The 17565-nt window shown below is 35.7% G+C and overlaps 2 protein-coding genes across 4 annotated transcripts in view; both read left to right on the top strand.

Annotated features, from left to right (window-relative positions):
- The first annotated feature begins 34 nt into the window (after window positions 1-34).
- On the top strand, window positions 35-5134 carry LOC137387256 (retinol dehydrogenase 12-like). Of its 3 annotated transcripts, XM_068073599.1 has the most exons (4): window positions 45-79; window positions 915-1072; window positions 3615-3817; window positions 4112-5134. In XM_068073599.1, exons 3-4 carry the CDS (start codon window positions 3628-3630, stop codon window positions 4942-4944), a joined length of 1023 nt encoding a protein of 340 aa, XP_067929700.1. In that variant the 5' UTR covers window positions 45-79; window positions 915-1072; window positions 3615-3627; the 3' UTR covers window positions 4945-5134. The 3 variants fall into 3 exon arrangements, with proteins under 3 accessions (XP_067929702.1, XP_067929699.1, XP_067929700.1); XM_068073601.1 differs by lacking the exon at window positions 915-1072 and having other exon boundaries at window positions 35-79; window positions 3615-3802; XM_068073598.1 differs by lacking the exon at window positions 915-1072 and having other exon boundaries at window positions 35-79.
- A 1224-nt stretch (window positions 5135-6358) lies between these two features.
- LOC137387251 (terminal nucleotidyltransferase 4B-like) overlaps window positions 6359-17565 on the top strand; it is a 43728-nt gene continuing 32521 nt past the window's right edge. Inside the window, exons 1-3 of the mRNA XM_068073594.1 lie at window positions 6359-6820; window positions 7310-7433; window positions 15866-15912. Of these exons, the coding sequence (XP_067929695.1) occupies window positions 6420-6820; window positions 7310-7433; window positions 15866-15912 (572 nt within the window). The 5' untranslated portion in view covers window positions 6359-6419. The remainder of the gene's footprint in view (window positions 6821-7309; window positions 7434-15865; window positions 15913-17565) is intronic.

Here is a 17565-nt window from a genome sequence, read left to right as displayed (position 1 = left end):
TTTGTCGCCCTATTGACGGTCGCCCGAAAGTCCAGTTAGCCTTCGTCGAAATGAAAGGTTGTGTGAACGTGTTATGAAGGTGAATTGCTGATCTCATTACATGAGAAATGCATTGCTATCAATTTTATTATCATTGTACATCTCTCCATTTTCATCTTGCTTTCCAAGTACATTCTCTTCATCTATCTCTCTCTCGGCTACTATATTGGTTCACATTGTAGTATCTTGATCTACTACATCTTTTTCTTATCACTTGGATAGTTATTACCTATTCATAAACTACTGTTATATCGTACTCTGCTGGACCTTTTTTTTTAGCTTTTTCACTTGCCATACTCTTCATAACTACTGCTGCAGCTACCCCATTGCCTACTGATACTACTTTCATGTCTCCTACTGTTGTGTGAAAAGAAGTTATTTACACAGAGTAGTCTCAAACAAGGGTGTATATTCGTTTCTACTCGCTTATATACTAGTTTTACTACTCAATCCCCTGGCTTCATCAACTTATCATGATTGCTGTGACTACCTGCAACTGCCATTACCTCAGACGTAAATGTAGCCTGGGCCCACCCCCCCCAGCAAATCCTATCATATAACACTTACTGCGTCTGTCATACCTTTTGCCAAGCCACCTACTGTACCATGCATCTCAATACGAATCTCTGCAATTTGATGGTGAAAAAACCTCATTTACTGCAAGAGAAGCAATTATTAGCAGGATAAATCTTCATCGCATAGTCACTACATTTCTAATTATAAGAGGCTCTTTCTCTACAATACCCAGTATGTCCTGCGCTGTATCTAAAAAAATTCTTTCATCACTGTCATCTCTAGAAATCTCTCTACAGTTTTGTTAACTACCTTTTGGAGAATACTCGTATAATCATTATTTCGAGCGCTCATCTTTTTAGAGTACCCCTTCTTGTACCTGTTGAGGTGTCCGACATTAATGTAGCCCAAGCTCTGACAACCCAATCATACATAAGTCACAAATGTATTAGAATGCTGTGGTCTATGTACAAGAATGAGGCAGGCTTTGTCGATGTTTGAAAGCTTATAAGCGAATCAAGTAAGGAAAGTATGGTTAAGTCTTACCACTGCTTAGTAAAAGTTATCAAAGTGAACTTGCGCTATGCAAAATGCGTTTTCTCTAAAAGAAAAACTTTTGTTATAAAAATACTAGTACAACAGCTCCCATCGTACATATACAGTAGGCGCTTCTACAACGTAAATAATCTGTTCCAGAAGTGTCTACGTTATAAAGATTTTACAACACACAACCTGTGTTAAAATACATGTGAATTGCCAGATCTGTTCCAAGATCTTTCCAAACTCACCTCTTTGGTCATACAAAAGTAAAAGAACTAGACTTGACTTTTTAATTTGTGGGCTGTACCGTAACTGCAGTATTATTGGTTGGCATTGACAACTTTTCTCCTTTTGTTGATCAACTTCACCGGTTTGATAGACCGATAATTTGATGGGGAGCGCACATCTTTGAGCGCACTGTCATTAGATTAGTACTGTCATTGGATTAGCGCTGTCATTGGATTAGTCATTTAATTGGAATAATGATGTAATTGGATTAGTGTTGTAATTGGATTAGTGCTATCATTGGATTAGTACTGCCATTGTATTAATGCTGTCATTGGTTTGGTGCTGCCATTGGGTTAGTACTGTCATTGGATTAGTACTGTCATTGGATTATTACTGTGATTGGATTAGCGCTGTTATTGAATTAGTGATGTTCTTGGATTAGTGCTGTAATTGGATTAGTATTGTCATTGGATTAGTGAGGTAATTGGATTAGTATTTTCATTGGATTAGTTCTGTAATTAGATTAGTACTGGATTGGATCAGTGTTATTATTGTATTAGTGCTGTAATTGTATTAGTGCTGTCATTAGATTAGTACTGTCATTGGATTAGTAGCTACTGTCATTGGATTAGTACTGTCATTGGATTAGTGCTGTAATTAGATTAGTATTGTAATTGGATGAGTACTGTCGTTGGATTAGTATTGTCATTGGATTAGTGCTGTCATTGGAGTAGTACTGTCATTGGAGTAGTACTGTCATTGGAGTAGTACAGCTGTCATTATATTAGTGCATTCATTGGATTAGTGATGACTAATCGAGCTATTCTATTTGTGCAAAATTTTAAATCATTTGCAACGAAGATTATCATACTTCTTTTTTCATGTATGTAGGTATAACCTTTTATTGGCATTAATAATCAGCAACAAAATAATGTTTTTGTTTCATGCCAGAACAGAAAAATGAGTAAAGAGACAGAAATCATGTATCATAGATCTGAAAAACTGGTATATCAGAGCCATTTTATCTTTAGGCCAAATGAGTGCCCAGCGTTGCCCGGGTAATAAAAGTCATTGCACAAAAAATTTATTTTTGCTTAACATGTAACAACAGTTACCATTCCAACTTTCAAACTTCATATCATGAGAAAATTGTTTTGTGCAGTTTAAATAATTTAAGAGAAAGAATCAAATAACTGTAAAGGTTTTCAAACTTTGTCAAACAACTGTAACTTTTAAACTTCATATGATGAGGAAAATGTTTTGTGCGGGTTAAATAAATTAAGAAACAAAATAAAACAACTATAAAGGTGTTTGAATGTAAATGTGAAATACTTAGCAAGTAATAGCTAAATTAAGTCTGTTTTGCTACGATTACAATAAAAGTTGATTTAGTAATGATACAATGAATACGAATCTGAGAAAACAAAATAAAAATCCTGAATATGTGGAATTAATAATAATAATAATTCTTGCATAGAAGTGTGTGTGTGTATATAAAAAAGGTTACAGTTACTGTCACCAGAAGCTATCCATCCAAACTTTAAAAACAGCGATACTAGTACCTTTCGATACTGGTACAAATGTAAAAATAAGATATCGGACTTTCTTTGTCTGACCAAACGGAGAATGAATGTAGAAGCTATTCGTACTCGAGATAATACAATTGTTCACATGAAAAGTATTAGCCTTGACCGATTTAACAATCGAACCTTATGATAAACCGAAATAAAAGTGTAATGAACATTTGAAAATGAAACGACACATTTAAAAATTACAAATTAAAAAAATAGATAATGGTAGCAAAAATTAGTTTTTAAAGAATTTCAAAAAATAACAAATGCAAAAGGTAATATCAGTTAATAATTAAAAGTGCACATTTAGTGTGTGCACACCGTTATATGGTACATGATAAGAGCAATGAAATTCTAAGGACTGTATATATAGTATGTATTTTTATAGTATGTATAGTATGTATAATAGCTAAGCGGTTAAATGCGTGGTTTGAACCTTGCGGTTGTAATCTCGTGAGTTCAGTTCCAGCAGCAGTGAGCGTTTCATTCCAAGATTTTAATAGCTGTAACTGGACATATCAAAGGACACACAAACTCTGAGATATATATAGATTACCGTCACAATTTCTTCACCCAAAATTTGAAATGTGTATTTTTAATTTTTTTAAATTTCTACACTTGAAAGTGTAAATGTGTGTCATATAATATTTTGAGATGTGGAGTTATAGTTACAAGAATTAAGCATTACAGGATTGCTAATTAGTTATCTATTAATATTTGTAGTTGTGTTAAATGAATGGTGATGAGAGTTGTGGATCAGCTACGACAGCTTTTCATCAAACTTTACTTCTTGTGTCACTTGTACATCCTCGGATTTGCTGAGATGATTACTCAGCTATTCGAAGATGTGGCATATCACAGTTCAATACACGGTATGGATTTGTCGGCAAAAGTGGCTTTCGTCACAGGAGGTACATCTGGGATAGGTGTGTTGTAGTATATTCGCTTTCATATCTGTTCCTGTTGGGTTTTTAGGTCTTTTCACGTGTTATAGCTTTTATGCTAATAGTACATGACTAGCCTTAACTCAATCTTTACTTTGTTTCTCTTTAATAGCGTGGGGCAACAACTCTTAGCTTTGTAATAAAAACCTCATATCATTGCATCTTTTGTTACTAAAGTTGTCTAAAGGTTTCCACCCAATCTCTAACTGTTTTATCAGATTCACCAAAGGCCAAAATTTTAAAGGTATATATACCGTGAATACCTTTTAACCATAGGCATGGCAGTGACAAGGAAGCTCTGTAGTCTGGGGATGACTGTTTGCGCCGCGGGTCCTCATCCATTCACAGAGGACGCAAAGGCTGAGCTTCAAGTCTACATTTACAACGGGACTCTTCTGTACATCCCCTTGCATCTCGATTCATTTCATTCAATAGAGGAATCGGTTACTACATTCCGAACTATGTTTGAACGTTTAGATTATTTGATCAACAATGCTGGCATTATGCTGCATCCATACTTTGAGACGGAACAAGGTTTTGAAGGGCACATTGGTGTCAACCTGCTTGGACATGTTAAACTTACCAAGCTGCTCTTGCCTCAGCTGAACCTTTCTGAACATCCCCGTATTGTTAATGTAGCATCATCTGTCCATCGGATTGCTCCCATTTCCTTGCTTTTTTCTGGACAATTCTTCTCAAACCTACCATTTTACTCTAGTCATCTCGCGTATGCCATGTCAAAACTTGGAATTATTCTATACACCCTCTCATTGGCTCAACAATTGAAGCGCCTAAACTCAAAGATTCAAAGTTATTCAGTTCATCCGGGTATCGTGGCCTCATCACTCTACGAGCGTGTTTGCGCGCCTCTCCAATTTATACAACGCCGTTTATTTACTCCATTATTTTTCCGAACAATTGACCAGGGAGCTGTGCCAATCATCAACTGTGCATTGGTTGAACACATGCCATATGAAACGGGTTGCTATATTGAAAGGGGAATTGGTTCAATTATGACCTCAGTATCTCCAGCAGAGAAAGATGAGTTATGGAAGATTGTTGGACAACAGATTCACAAAACCGGTGTTATAAAACAGCATAGTTTGTAGCATAACACTTCTATTAGTATCGTTATGATGTAATAATATGACAGTGTTTGTATTTATTTGTTAACTAGGTCAATGTAAGTTTTGAATCATTATCTTTGGCATGATGGATTGTCAGCCTAATTATTATGGTTTTACATTTTTGTGACTATTGAATGTAATAAAGTACAACTTCATGTATCGATACATACAAGAGTTGTTTTAAGTTGAATTACTACATTCCAAAATATTGACGGCCACACTATTGTATTCGTGTAATGCCATCAATATGCTAAATGTCCCAGCTTCCATTTATAACGAGTTAGGCATTCACTATAATTCTCAAATCTTCCTATAATTATTTAGGAAAATTTCTAACTAAAGCAACTAGAATGACAAGCTTAATTTTAAGACAATTTTAATACACACTTGTCTTTGTTGAAACATTACTTAGCAGAGATAATGTAATTGTCTTCGAGCAATCATTATGCCTCCACAAGACTAATAAGAATTTACCTGTGTTTTTAGGATTTTGAACAACCTTCAGCACAATTATTTTTCTGGTCTGCTATAACAGTTTAACTAATGTTCTTTAAAAAAATGTGTTTTTTGAGAGGTGCTTTCTTTTGACTAAAACTCAAAAGCTGGGCTATAGCCAGCTAACAATTGTTGCTGTTGAGAACTCTACCATTGGGTCTAGAGTTACCAGACGGTTTTCCTTGTTTGTTGATTCTCTGTTGTCCAAAACTGTTCTAGCAATGATTTAAAATTTGGTTGAGTCTGATTATTTACCAAAATGTTTTTCTTAGTGGAAAATAAATGCCACCAGAATGGTCTTAATTTATCGACATTAATATAAGAACTACCTATCAAGTTCTATACACTTTGGATTACCCCGATCGAAAATTAGAAGTCTCGCAAGCTTTTCTTAGAACCAATTTGAATGCTGCGCATTGCTTGGGTTTGTGCTTTGATATTTCTCATCAAATCGAATACCAAACACTCAAAGTCTTCATCTGCTAAGTATTTATATAGTTAAATTGACCTCGATGAATCAAGGAGATGTAAACAATTTTATATGATTTTCAGATGTATCTAAATTGTTATAGTTCGGCAGATTGCTAAAAATTTCTCATGAGTAGATACTCTTCTATTGTAGCTCGCATAAAAAATTGTTTTTACCAAGCATACCACTCTTCTAAAAGCGTGAGGTGATTAGGCTACATAAAATGTTTCACCATACAGTACTTGGTGTATTTGTATTGAATCCTTAAGACGAATTGATTGGAGTTACTTCCTCTACGCCGCAAAATTCCCCAAGTCTCTCTTACAGCTTTTAACAGACAGGTAATGTCTTTTACTCGAGAGGTATTTAAGCATAGATAAAATGCGCATGTGCAGTGCGAATCGTTACATTTCAATTTGAAGATCCATCCTAGCTAGGCATTTGCATGAGGACTTGAAAAATTTACAGCGTTTTACAAATCTTGTGAGGTTTTATGGATCCACGAATTGCGTGGGCTACACCAGAACAAATAGGACCTGCTTATAAGCACTGGCTGGATATTTGGGAAACCTCAATTGGACTAAATCAAGAAAGTGGCAATCTGATTATGAGAAATAACACCGCCAATAATAATCATCACGGCACTCAACATAAAAAAGAAGACCAAAGTATTTTTGATTCGCGCCAAGACTACATTCCACTTTCAAAATCAGGGCATGAGCTGAAACAACTAGGTCACACTTATGGAAAACAAGATTATGGTAAAAGAGACACGTCTAATAAAGCCAGTACGTATGGTCTAAGTAGGTCCAATAACTTACCGATTTTAGAAGAAAACAAGCATATTCCATGGATAAAGACTGGAAAACGTTATCCTGAACAAACGCTTCTACGGTAAGTTATTCACGACTAATGCGTCCATCTTGGTGGTGCTATAGTCAATGGCGAATCGTCTTGTCAAGCTTGTTGAAAAAAATGATGATGATAGTAACAATAAGCCCCCTTAGTAGCTTTCTCAAATGTTGTTTTTCTGATTTTGCTATCTACGTTTGTCAGTTTTCTTTTGTCTGAGCTGTCCAATTTTTTATTTAATGTTTTTGTTACCTAGCATCCTCAAATGTGAAATAAACAAATCGCAAATAGTTATAGGTAACTCCACTCCATGATTTTATTTAGTTGCCACATTTGTGACGCGATTTTCATGCAAATTGGGATGTTATTGTTTTTTTTTTCTAAAGCATAGTTATAAAACGCAGTTGCTCGTTACTACCTAATTCTAGTTACTGAGTGCACATTTATATAGTTCATAGGGATAAGTGGGCAACTTGACGTCACTGGCCAATACACTTTTATGTTGCGTATTAGTGTATTGTCATGTTACAGGCTTCATGAGGAGATCAAAGATTTCTATGACTACATGGATCCTACAGATGCAGAGAAACATATGAGAAAACAAGTGGTAAATAGAATACAAGAAGTAATTCAGAGCTTATGGCCTCAAGCTAAAGTAAGTAGTACATGACTCTGAAATAAGTGAGGATGTGACTGGATTGAGTTTGGTATAATTAGTCCAGCATGACTGACTTATTAGGACAGTAATTGTACTTAGATCACGGGCTGCATCATTTACGGTTCGATGCTATTGTTGTGCAAAAAGTGGAGAAAAGGTTTTACTGATTAGTTGTAGAAAACTAGAAATATCTTTCCAAGAATCAAATCAAGTTAATCTGTGTTATTCCCGGACAATTTGAAGGATTACTAAGCAAGAACAATATGGTTATGGTTTTATGTAGGCTACTTAATTATGGCTAGGCTGTTGAGGTAAGGCCTAGTCAGTGTTGACTAGAGTTCTCTATCAGTTACAAGACCCAAACAAGCCATTACACTAATGTTGTTTTTTGTATGCCACTTCTGAGAGCCGCTAATCAACTGACGGCATGCATTACTATTATAGAAATGCAATACTTCGGAAATATCATTGCTTAAGCTCAACATGCATAGTCTGGTAATAAAAGAGGGCATATCAATAAGTCGTTGCATACTTGCTCTGTAATAACCGGCTCAATAGATGTTGCACAACTTGTTAAGGGTTTCGATTATCTATGATTGCTAATTAATCCATTTTTTCTTGTATACCTCAGACAACCCGATGCGTAAGGTCTCCCATTTTATGTACAATTTGTTCATTCATATAAGAATTATGGAGTAGTTATTGGACTAGTCTTCAATATATCTAGTTTAGTTGTCAGACTTCCTTCCCTTGTACTATAGCCTCTGCTCATAATTTTGCCAACATCCTTCAAAATCACAGAAACATTATTGACACTGGGATAGTAAGCTGAATGAACACCGACAGGTGCACCAACTGTAATGAAGCTATCAAGATCACCTGAAGTTATTGCTGCACGCATTGGTACTTGCATGGTAGAGCTAAATTGTCCCGCATGATCAACTGTTAGTTCACACGAGTCGCCATTCAAAAATAAAGACATAATATACCTACAGAAATGTATGGCTTTGTCAAACATTTTCATTTGTCTCATACATTTTATGCGTTAACAGCTCAGAATATGAACAAAGCTTTATAAAGGTCTGGTGTAGTAAATGCTATTATCATTTACTGAACCGGCATCTTCTAGACAAAATTATTTCCATATGTAGGTTTTCCTTCTATAGTAAACGGAGACTAATGTGAATCAGGTTTAACTTGTGTTTATTTACTTTCAATAGCCATTTTTAAATTTTTTTAAGAGACTTGCATGGCTAAAAGCAGTAGTTTTTAGACAATGTAATGCTTCCTTAACGAAGGTTTGTAAAAATCATACAGCACCGTAGTTTTAACTAGCTTTTTGTTCATCGTTTCATGTTTTCGCTAGTTGAAACATTTTCTCCTACTTCTTTATCAATTTGATATGATAGCAAGGAGTGCTGTTTTTTCTTAATCTTCGCCTACTAATTCAGCACGTTTCCATGATGCGATCAAAGGACTTGGTTCATCAGATGGAACTGAATTAATGTATCAGGGAATAGTTATATAGGTTATTGACTGAGATTTTCTGAAAAACTTACTCTGCACGTAATCATGACGCTCTGGCTCTTTGTCACAAGACCTAGTAGTTTGAACTTGAACTAGCAGAGGGTACTAAAATGACATCACACGAAGAATAGTAAAAATACCTTTATTACTATTCCACCTATCAAGTTCTCTCGCACAAATTAGGCTGAACATTTTAACACACCCTCGTACACCAAACCATTATGGTTAAACTGCATGCCAACTGATTCTAAGCAAGCTGTAGGCAAACATATCTGATTGCATATCATCGCTACATGGAAACAATGATTTTAAAAAAGGGTGAAGATGTTAAATTGCATTGTACTTTATAAATCTCCTTTGGAGAATTGCACATTGCATTGATTCTGGCTAATTCTATGCAACTAGTCCTTGCTAGTTTTTGGTAGTGATGGGGAGCAATTTGCAGGATGAGGTATCCACCGGAATCTTCTGTAAAATAGTATTATGGACATAGTAACATGATTCTGAACAGAAAATATCTTCTCATGTCAAACCGCTCTAGTATCAGCAGTTTGGTCTTTGCAGTTTTTTACTAATTTTGTTTTGATATAATATAATATTATGTTTTATAATTCTCTACTTTCTTTTACTCCTTGCTTTAATGACCTTGTTTTAACTGTGTAAAGAATCGGATTCACATCAGCTTTTTGAGTTTTAGTTACGTTTTGACTGTCTGACAGTTGTAGCTAAGACAGATTTTGCTGTTTGTTACTCATTGTCCAGCTCACAAAGCTAAAGCAGGCTGGAGAAATATCGATAACACAGATGCTGATGATACTAGCTGGTCGAGTATATTAAGGGTGCTCGATATTTAGTCTACCACATTGTTATAATTGATCAATTGATGGTCAGCAAGTCTGTTCGAAAACAAAACCTGAAACGAGCTGAACAAAGTAGTTTAAAGTGAAAACACAGTCACTCCAGAACAGTGATGCCCAAACTGTCTGTCGGCACTCAATGTTCCCTTGCATGATTTTTTGCCTGTGCATTGGTTTCACTCATAAACGTATGCGGTTTGTGTGGTACATGCGCCGCTAGCTAAAGGATTGTTTAATTCAATCATATTCATCCAAAGTTCTTTCATTTTTCAAGCTTTGTGTAAGTGGCTTGTAGTTAGCTGTTGATGTTGAAGACATGGATTATTTACAGGGAACCCCCAATTTCTTAAAAAAATTCCGTCTATCAGCTGAAAAGGAACTTCCCCTAAAAGGGGACTTTTTAAATATCTATGATCTGAAGTCGCCACAAAGCTGATGGCTTATTTCATTAGCACCTACTTTTCTTTAGTAACCTAAACATTGAGCACAAGTATTGTTCAAGGCTGATTGATGACCATACCTTCCAGGTGACCATTGATCATGTCAGTATCACAAAGAGTAGCCAATGTTTGTATGTATGTCTGTCAGAAAGAAAGAGCAGTGACATACATCATATTGGAACGCTCTTTTGTACTCCAATGTTGGATGATAATGCAACATCGAACTATTGAATGCGCATGCATGTACTAGGCTTTACTATGTAGCTACAAATGTCTAATTACAAACAAATGCACTTGATCATGCTTCTGCCTAATTTGGTATGACAAATGTTTCTGTCCCTTGGTCTTTTGCATTCTTTAAATAACTCCCTTTTTAACAAAAATTATGGGCATTTGTAAATCGATACCCTACAAGATGAAAATATTCGTTGGTTATAAAAATTCGCGATTTCGCGAACAGGCAACTCCGCAAATTATAAAATTCCGTGAATAATTAGTTCTATTTTTAATCACAAGGGAGAATAACTACTGCATCAAATTAAAAACTAGCCGCTAGGCTGGTTTTTAATATAAATACTAAACGTAGTTGAGTTTCAAAACATTTTTAAAATCATTGCCTGGGCTTTGAGCTAACACCATTGCCAATGCATCACATTTCTTTACAAAATTATTCAAGGTTGTCACAAGATATGCAGAATGGCGTCATCGCAAAAATAGCCACTAGGCCAGTGGTTCCCAACCTGGGGGAATTCCCCCCTAGGGGGGTATTTGGCATTTTAAAGGGGGAATTTTAGTTTTTATAATTTCACATTTTACGAATGCGCTTTTAAGCCTTAACAGAATTCTAGATGTGTTTTCTGTTCTCATTCCTCTTCTATCACATGTATATTCTGGCTGGGGTAGTAGACCAAGTACCTTTTACTGTACATTCATTGTAATACAGCCTGCATTTAGCTACTGTAAATGTAATAATCTTTGCCAACAATTTGGAAAAATTCCAATAAGCTAGCTTGACCTTAATTAATGACCTTAGTAACTAAGGTCAAACTAAGGCTTAGTTTGAAATTGTGCTGCTCACAGTGCACATGTATTTAACACAAGGACACACTCACTTGTCAACTACTGCATCACATGTAAAAGAAAAGAATCTGTAAGATTCTTTGTACAAGTATAATTACATCTATGCTCACATTATTGTTTCCTATTCTCACTCATGTTGTCTTACTTGCTTTTCTGCAAATAAGTCACATAATCATGTATCTATTATAGTAGTAGATTAAATAAAAAATATTAATACAGTCCAGATGATTATTATTGTACAAACAGATACTAGATCGTTTATTATAATTTTTAGCCGCCGCTTTATTTTTACAACTACTAATTAGTGCAAGATGTCAAAGGCAAAGAAACGATACTACACTGAGAGTTACTTAGATTATGGGTTTTCGTATCTTATGAAAAACGTTCGTCGGCCTCCGCAATGTGTGATATGCCTGAAAACTTTCTCAAATGACTCCATGAAACTCTTTCAGTTGAAGCAAAACTCGCAAAAAATTTACCCACATTAGCTGAGAACGACCGGAATTACTTTTAGTCCAAAAAGCGGCAAGTAAAGAGAAGTCGAATTGATGCAAGTGGAGATCTCTATGCTCATAGTAATGCACTTATTACAGCTTCATACGCTGTTTCCTACCGTATTGCTCAGTGTAAAGAGGCACATACAATAGGAGAGACCTTGATCAAGCCATGTATTTTAGACTACGCATCAATAGTACTTTGAAAACTAGCTGGGCAAAAATTTCAAGACATCCCACCATCCAACAGCACTGTGAAGCGATGCATTGATGATATTGCAGCAAGTATTGAAGAGAAATTAGTTGCTAAGAATAAAGCATCCCTATTTTGAGCCATACAACTTGATGAGTCATCTGATGTTGCCAGTCTTTCCCAGCTACTGGTGGATGGTAGATATGTGCATGACACATCCATTGGAGAGGAGTTTCTGTTTTGTCAGCCCTTGCTTCGAACAACTTCACCAAGAGATGTGTTAAAAATTGTTGAAAATTTCCTTGAAAAGGCCAAGTTAGGTTGGGAGAAGTTAATAAGTGTATGCACTGATGGAGCACATGCTATGTTAGGAGGTAGATCAGGCTTTGTAAAACAGATCAAGCAGAAGAACCCTGATATAGAAGGAGTGCATTGCTTCATTCACCATGAAGCATTGGCATCAACAACTCTTCCACAAGCGTTGAAATCAAACTTGGATGTGAACATAACAGTTGTGAATTACATCAAAGCATCAGCACTAAGTACCAGATTGTTCTCAGCACTATGTTCCGAAAGTGATGTCGTGTTTACAACTTTGTTATTTCATACTGAAGTGAGGTGGTTGTCCAAGGGAAACATGTTAGGCAGGCTCTTTGAGCTACATATGTCCGAGGTTATGAAATTTCTTGAAAGTAAAGGCCAGCATGAACTTTTAGCAGCCATGAAAGCTGATAACTATGTATTTGAGACTGCATACCTGGTTGATACATTTGCCTAGCTAAACAAGTTGAACTTGAAGTTACAAGGGAGAAATCATCATTTCTTTGCCTTTCATGACAGCATTGATGATTTCAAAGCAAAGCTAGTACTGTGGCATACACGAACCTGCACTGGGAACACGGTATCCTTTCCCACACTCACTGAATTATTGGAACACAAAACCTGCTCTTGGTAGTCTAGTGGCAACCATTACTGAACACCCGTTCGATCTCATAATAGAATTTGGATGCTACTTCCCTGAGCTACCTTCAGAAAAAAAAGATGCTCAACATCACACGAAATCCATTTCAACGCACTGTTTAAGAAATTCTAGAGGAGCTACAATAGGAGTTTGTTGAGTTGGTTAACATTTCTGCACTGAAGGATGATTTCAGATCAATGTCTATTGACCAGTATTGGCTCTCAGCGAGAAAAAATTCTTTACTCATTGCTAAAAAGGCAATAATGATTCTGATGCCATTTAGCTGCATGTAAAAATCCTTCAGCATTGATGAAAATCCTACGCGTACTAGGATATTCATCAATGCTGCACCTTAAACATGAGAAAAGAAATCGACTTGACCTTGAGAGTGACTTGAGATGTGCATTATAGAAACAAAGCCTGATTTTTGAAAACTTGCATAGAGGCATCAGCAGGAGTGGTCTCGTTAAAACTCATAATCTCACCCCACACCCGTTGAGTGTACCGGAATAACAATAATGTTGATGTGATTTATTACTATATATGCTACTCTCAGTTATTTAACAAATAAATACTGTATATGTATGTATGCTGCTGACCTACATATATGTACCTGTGTAGCCCTTTCAGTGAATACAATATATAGTAGGCCTATAGGTTCACACTTCACTTTTTCCAGGGGGAATTTGTATTTGAAATTTTTGCAAAGGGGTAAAAGCAAAAAAAAGATTGGGAACCGCTGCACTAGGCAGAAGTACTAAACGTAGCCGAGTTCCAAAACTTCTTTAAAATCATCGCCGGGCTTCGAGTTTTATTGCCATTGCATCAAACTTTACAAAATTATTCAAGGTTTTCACAAGTTACTCCGCATGGCTTCGTCATCGCAAAAAATCTCTCCTAGTCTTTTTACATTGAAATCAACTCCATCAATATCTAATACCGAAGTTGAGGACGATCATGATTCTGATCTGGACATTATGGTATGTATTTGCTTTGCAGTGCAGATATGTTTTTTCATAATTAATTGCATTAGTTAATTCTTTTGTTTAAATACTGATCGCTTTCATTAAATACTTCAGCTATTGTTTTTGTACTTCCTTAACACTTGATAATATTTTTCTTTTTTGTGTTTACTGCAGATTGAGAATGAAACAACCTACTCCGATTACGAAAACTAGAAACAAGTAGTAATATTCACCGTGGCAGAAATATTGGCAGAGAAGCAACCAGCCAACCTAGACCCCTTCATCGATAACAACTCCTTGATATCGCTGCAGCAAACATGATTAAATTATATATTTTATTTCATGTATAGATAGATATATTATAATTTATTACAAACTTGAGTGTACAAATAAAATGTTTCAAATACAAATACAATTTTACAAACGATGAACGGAGTAAATATAAACAGTTTAGTCTATATAGTCGGTTATCTAGAGCAATAAAATTAAACTGATACTCTTGATAAGTGAATACTAGCGTGTAATGGTGCTCTCTGACTAGTTATTTTGGTAATAGCAGCTCTATATCGCTGTCACTGTCTTGGGTAGATGTTAAAGGCGATTCTCTCGCTACTACATGGCTGGTAAGGAAGTTATCATGAGAACTCTCCTCATGGCTTACTATTGCAAAGTTCTGCGGGTTGGCCAAAGATTTGTGCTCGTAAAGGCGTTTTTGTTCTTTTTTTAAACAGATGTATTCTCCTCGTAAGTAGCTGCGGTCACTTCTACCTCAATTTCCAGACCTCCCTGAATAATTGGTGATCTTTTAAGAATGACATATATCACCCTTGCAGTCATTGTGCTTGCGTGTATGATGAAAAATCTCTCTCTCACACTAAAACAAATAATGAAGTGGTAAGGATGGAAAAATAAATATTGCGTTATACCGAAGAACCAAAGTAAAATTCAACTAATTTAGTAAATGGTTTTGAAAAAACTCATTACTTACCACAAATTGTTGGTTCATCAAAGGCCTCCAAATCTATGAATATTCGTAAAAACCTCTGAACGCAGCAAAAAATTTATAGCTTAGCATGATCGACTCGTAGTTGTAAGCTAAATAGAAAACGAAACACTCAATGCGCGCATGCGTAGGATTAACTCTATTGGTAGACGTAATAGAGTTAACTCTTCATAGAGAGTGACAGTTTTCAGCCGCGAATAAATTAATCTGTGAATATGCATGAAATGGCAATTTTCGCAAAATATAACTCCGCGAATAAATTCATCCTGTAAGGTATAATGCAGCCTGAAATCAAAATTTTTAATACAAAACTTGTTACGAACAAATGCTTGAAACATACAATTTGTATAACGAGCGTCTTCTTAGAAACTGATTATAAATTTCTAGGGTGAAAGATTATTATATTTTAGTGTGATTGGCAGGATGGTAGAAATTCTGCTAACATCAGAACTTTGCAAGCCTTTTCACTGCGGCCCTGATATGTTCCAGACTTTACTGTTCCTATCATAAGTTTGTATTGACTTTTAATGCATCATGGTTAAACTTCTAATTTGAAAAATTGATATTTTTCTTTGCACACTGACACTAAATGTGGCCATTAGAAGAGCCAGTTCATGGCCTTAAAACATTTTTCACCCCCAAAATAATGTTGTGGGCTCACAATCAACCAAAAATTGAAAATATGGGGGTCTGTTATGCTTTAGATCTCTCTTGTGGTTGTGGCATAAAATATTTGCATTACACACTGTTCTGACATTACACGCTCCCAAGTGCTCTGTGATCATACATACTTTTTTCCGATCGAGTTTGTGAACTTCGCTAGATGTACTCATCCAGTTATCATACAAATGACAGATACAGATAAGAGCACTGCTTGATACCTGTCTTTCAGTCCCTAATCTGTTTTAGGTTGATGTTTTTGGAAGCTTCGAAACAGGTCTCTACCTCCCTACCAGGTATAGCTCTTCTTTTATATCATAATCCTGTAGTTGTAGCCTTATTTTTTTGTCACATAAATTTGTCTTTCATTCTTTGACTAGCTGAATATAGTTTATATATATGTATTTATATAGACTAAATAAATGCCCGACGCTGTACAGGTAATAAAATAATTACCCAAGAATTTTGAGTAACTTAAGCTAGTAACTTGAGCTACTCTAACTGTTTACTATAATAACAGCCTTGTCGGAAGCCAGATTAATAATCGTTAAGTTATGCGTAATGATCTCTAAAACAATCATGGTGTTCAAGTGTGCTAGGTAGTAACCAATAGTATTTTCCCAAGCGTTTTAGGCGTGCATATTTTAACTGATGTATTTAGTATGACCACAATGATTCCATTGTATTTGTAGCCAATGTAGCCGTGTAGCTTAGTGGGTAGGCTCGTCTGTCTGCAGACATGGGGGTTTTGCGTTAGAATCCAGTGGGAACCGAATTTTTCGTTCCCAAAACTTTATCGTTATAACTGGACACACGAACTGCAAACGACCAACGGAAAAACATTGAGATTTATAAATATACATAGATTCAATACCCTTACTCAGTTTTTGAATCTTGCTGTTCGTCTTTCTCTAGAACTTTAATTTATTCTTACCTATAGCATTAGTTCGTATGGCCTCAAAATCACTCTCAGCACTGCCAAGCCTTTTATCAGACCAACGCGCCTCGATTGTAACATTTTTTTGATACCATATTTGCAGATATGGTTACGTGAGATATCAACTTTTAAACAAATATTACTTTGATTGCTGCTACTGATATGTACTTGTAAAGTCGTTTGCTACGTTCTACCTTGTCTATGAATGATAGATTGAAACCCTGAAGTTAAGATATTTACGTCTGCTATGACATAGTTTACTAAACGAAAGTTAATCATCTTATTTCAAAGGCAAGTCTCCAAATTTTCACGATACCATTGTTTTTTGCTTCTTTAAAAGTAAAGTTAACTTGCTCTGTCGATTGAATTGTGTTAAGCTTTGTTGTGATACAAACATGTTGATCTTATTTATTTTTGTAAATGATTTTCAATAGAATTACATTTAAAAACATATAGTTAGTTATTAACAGCTGTAGACATAAAGTTCTAAAACTGATAATGCTTTTGAAATCTAGCATTCCCCTGGTGCTTAGGTAAAGAAGGGATAGGTTTATCAATCCACCTGCCACGGTATAATAAGGTTTAAATGATATAGGCGCTGGCAGGACTCGATTTTATTGCTGTTTGAGAGATTTTGATGAAACTATTAAGGAGTTATAGGTTTTTGGGTAGTAGAATGAATTGAACAATTTGCAGTATCTATATAAAAACTCAAAGGCTGTCGTTCGGTGTGTCCATCTATAGCTATTAAAATGTAGGAATGAAGAAAGATCCGCTTTGTGCTGGATTTGATCTCGGAATCTCCCATTCACCAGGTGATAACCTAACCAATTAAGCTACGCGAGACGCAATGAATTCATTAGGCTATATGAGTCATTATGTCGGTTAAAATACTACGCATATATCACTCTGCATTAAGCAATGGCACTAATGCTTGCTCTCACGGCTTTTAATAAGTAAGTTTAGCAACACGATAGTAACTCACTCAAATTAATCATTGGCAATGCGCCAG

This window comes from Watersipora subatra, chromosome 2 (assembly GCF_963576615.1).
Source record: "Watersipora subatra chromosome 2, tzWatSuba1.1, whole genome shotgun sequence".
Lineage (NCBI taxonomy): Eukaryota > Metazoa > Bryozoa > Gymnolaemata > Cheilostomatida > Watersiporidae > Watersipora > Watersipora subatra.
This window is presented reverse-complemented; position numbering and strand designations above follow the sequence as displayed.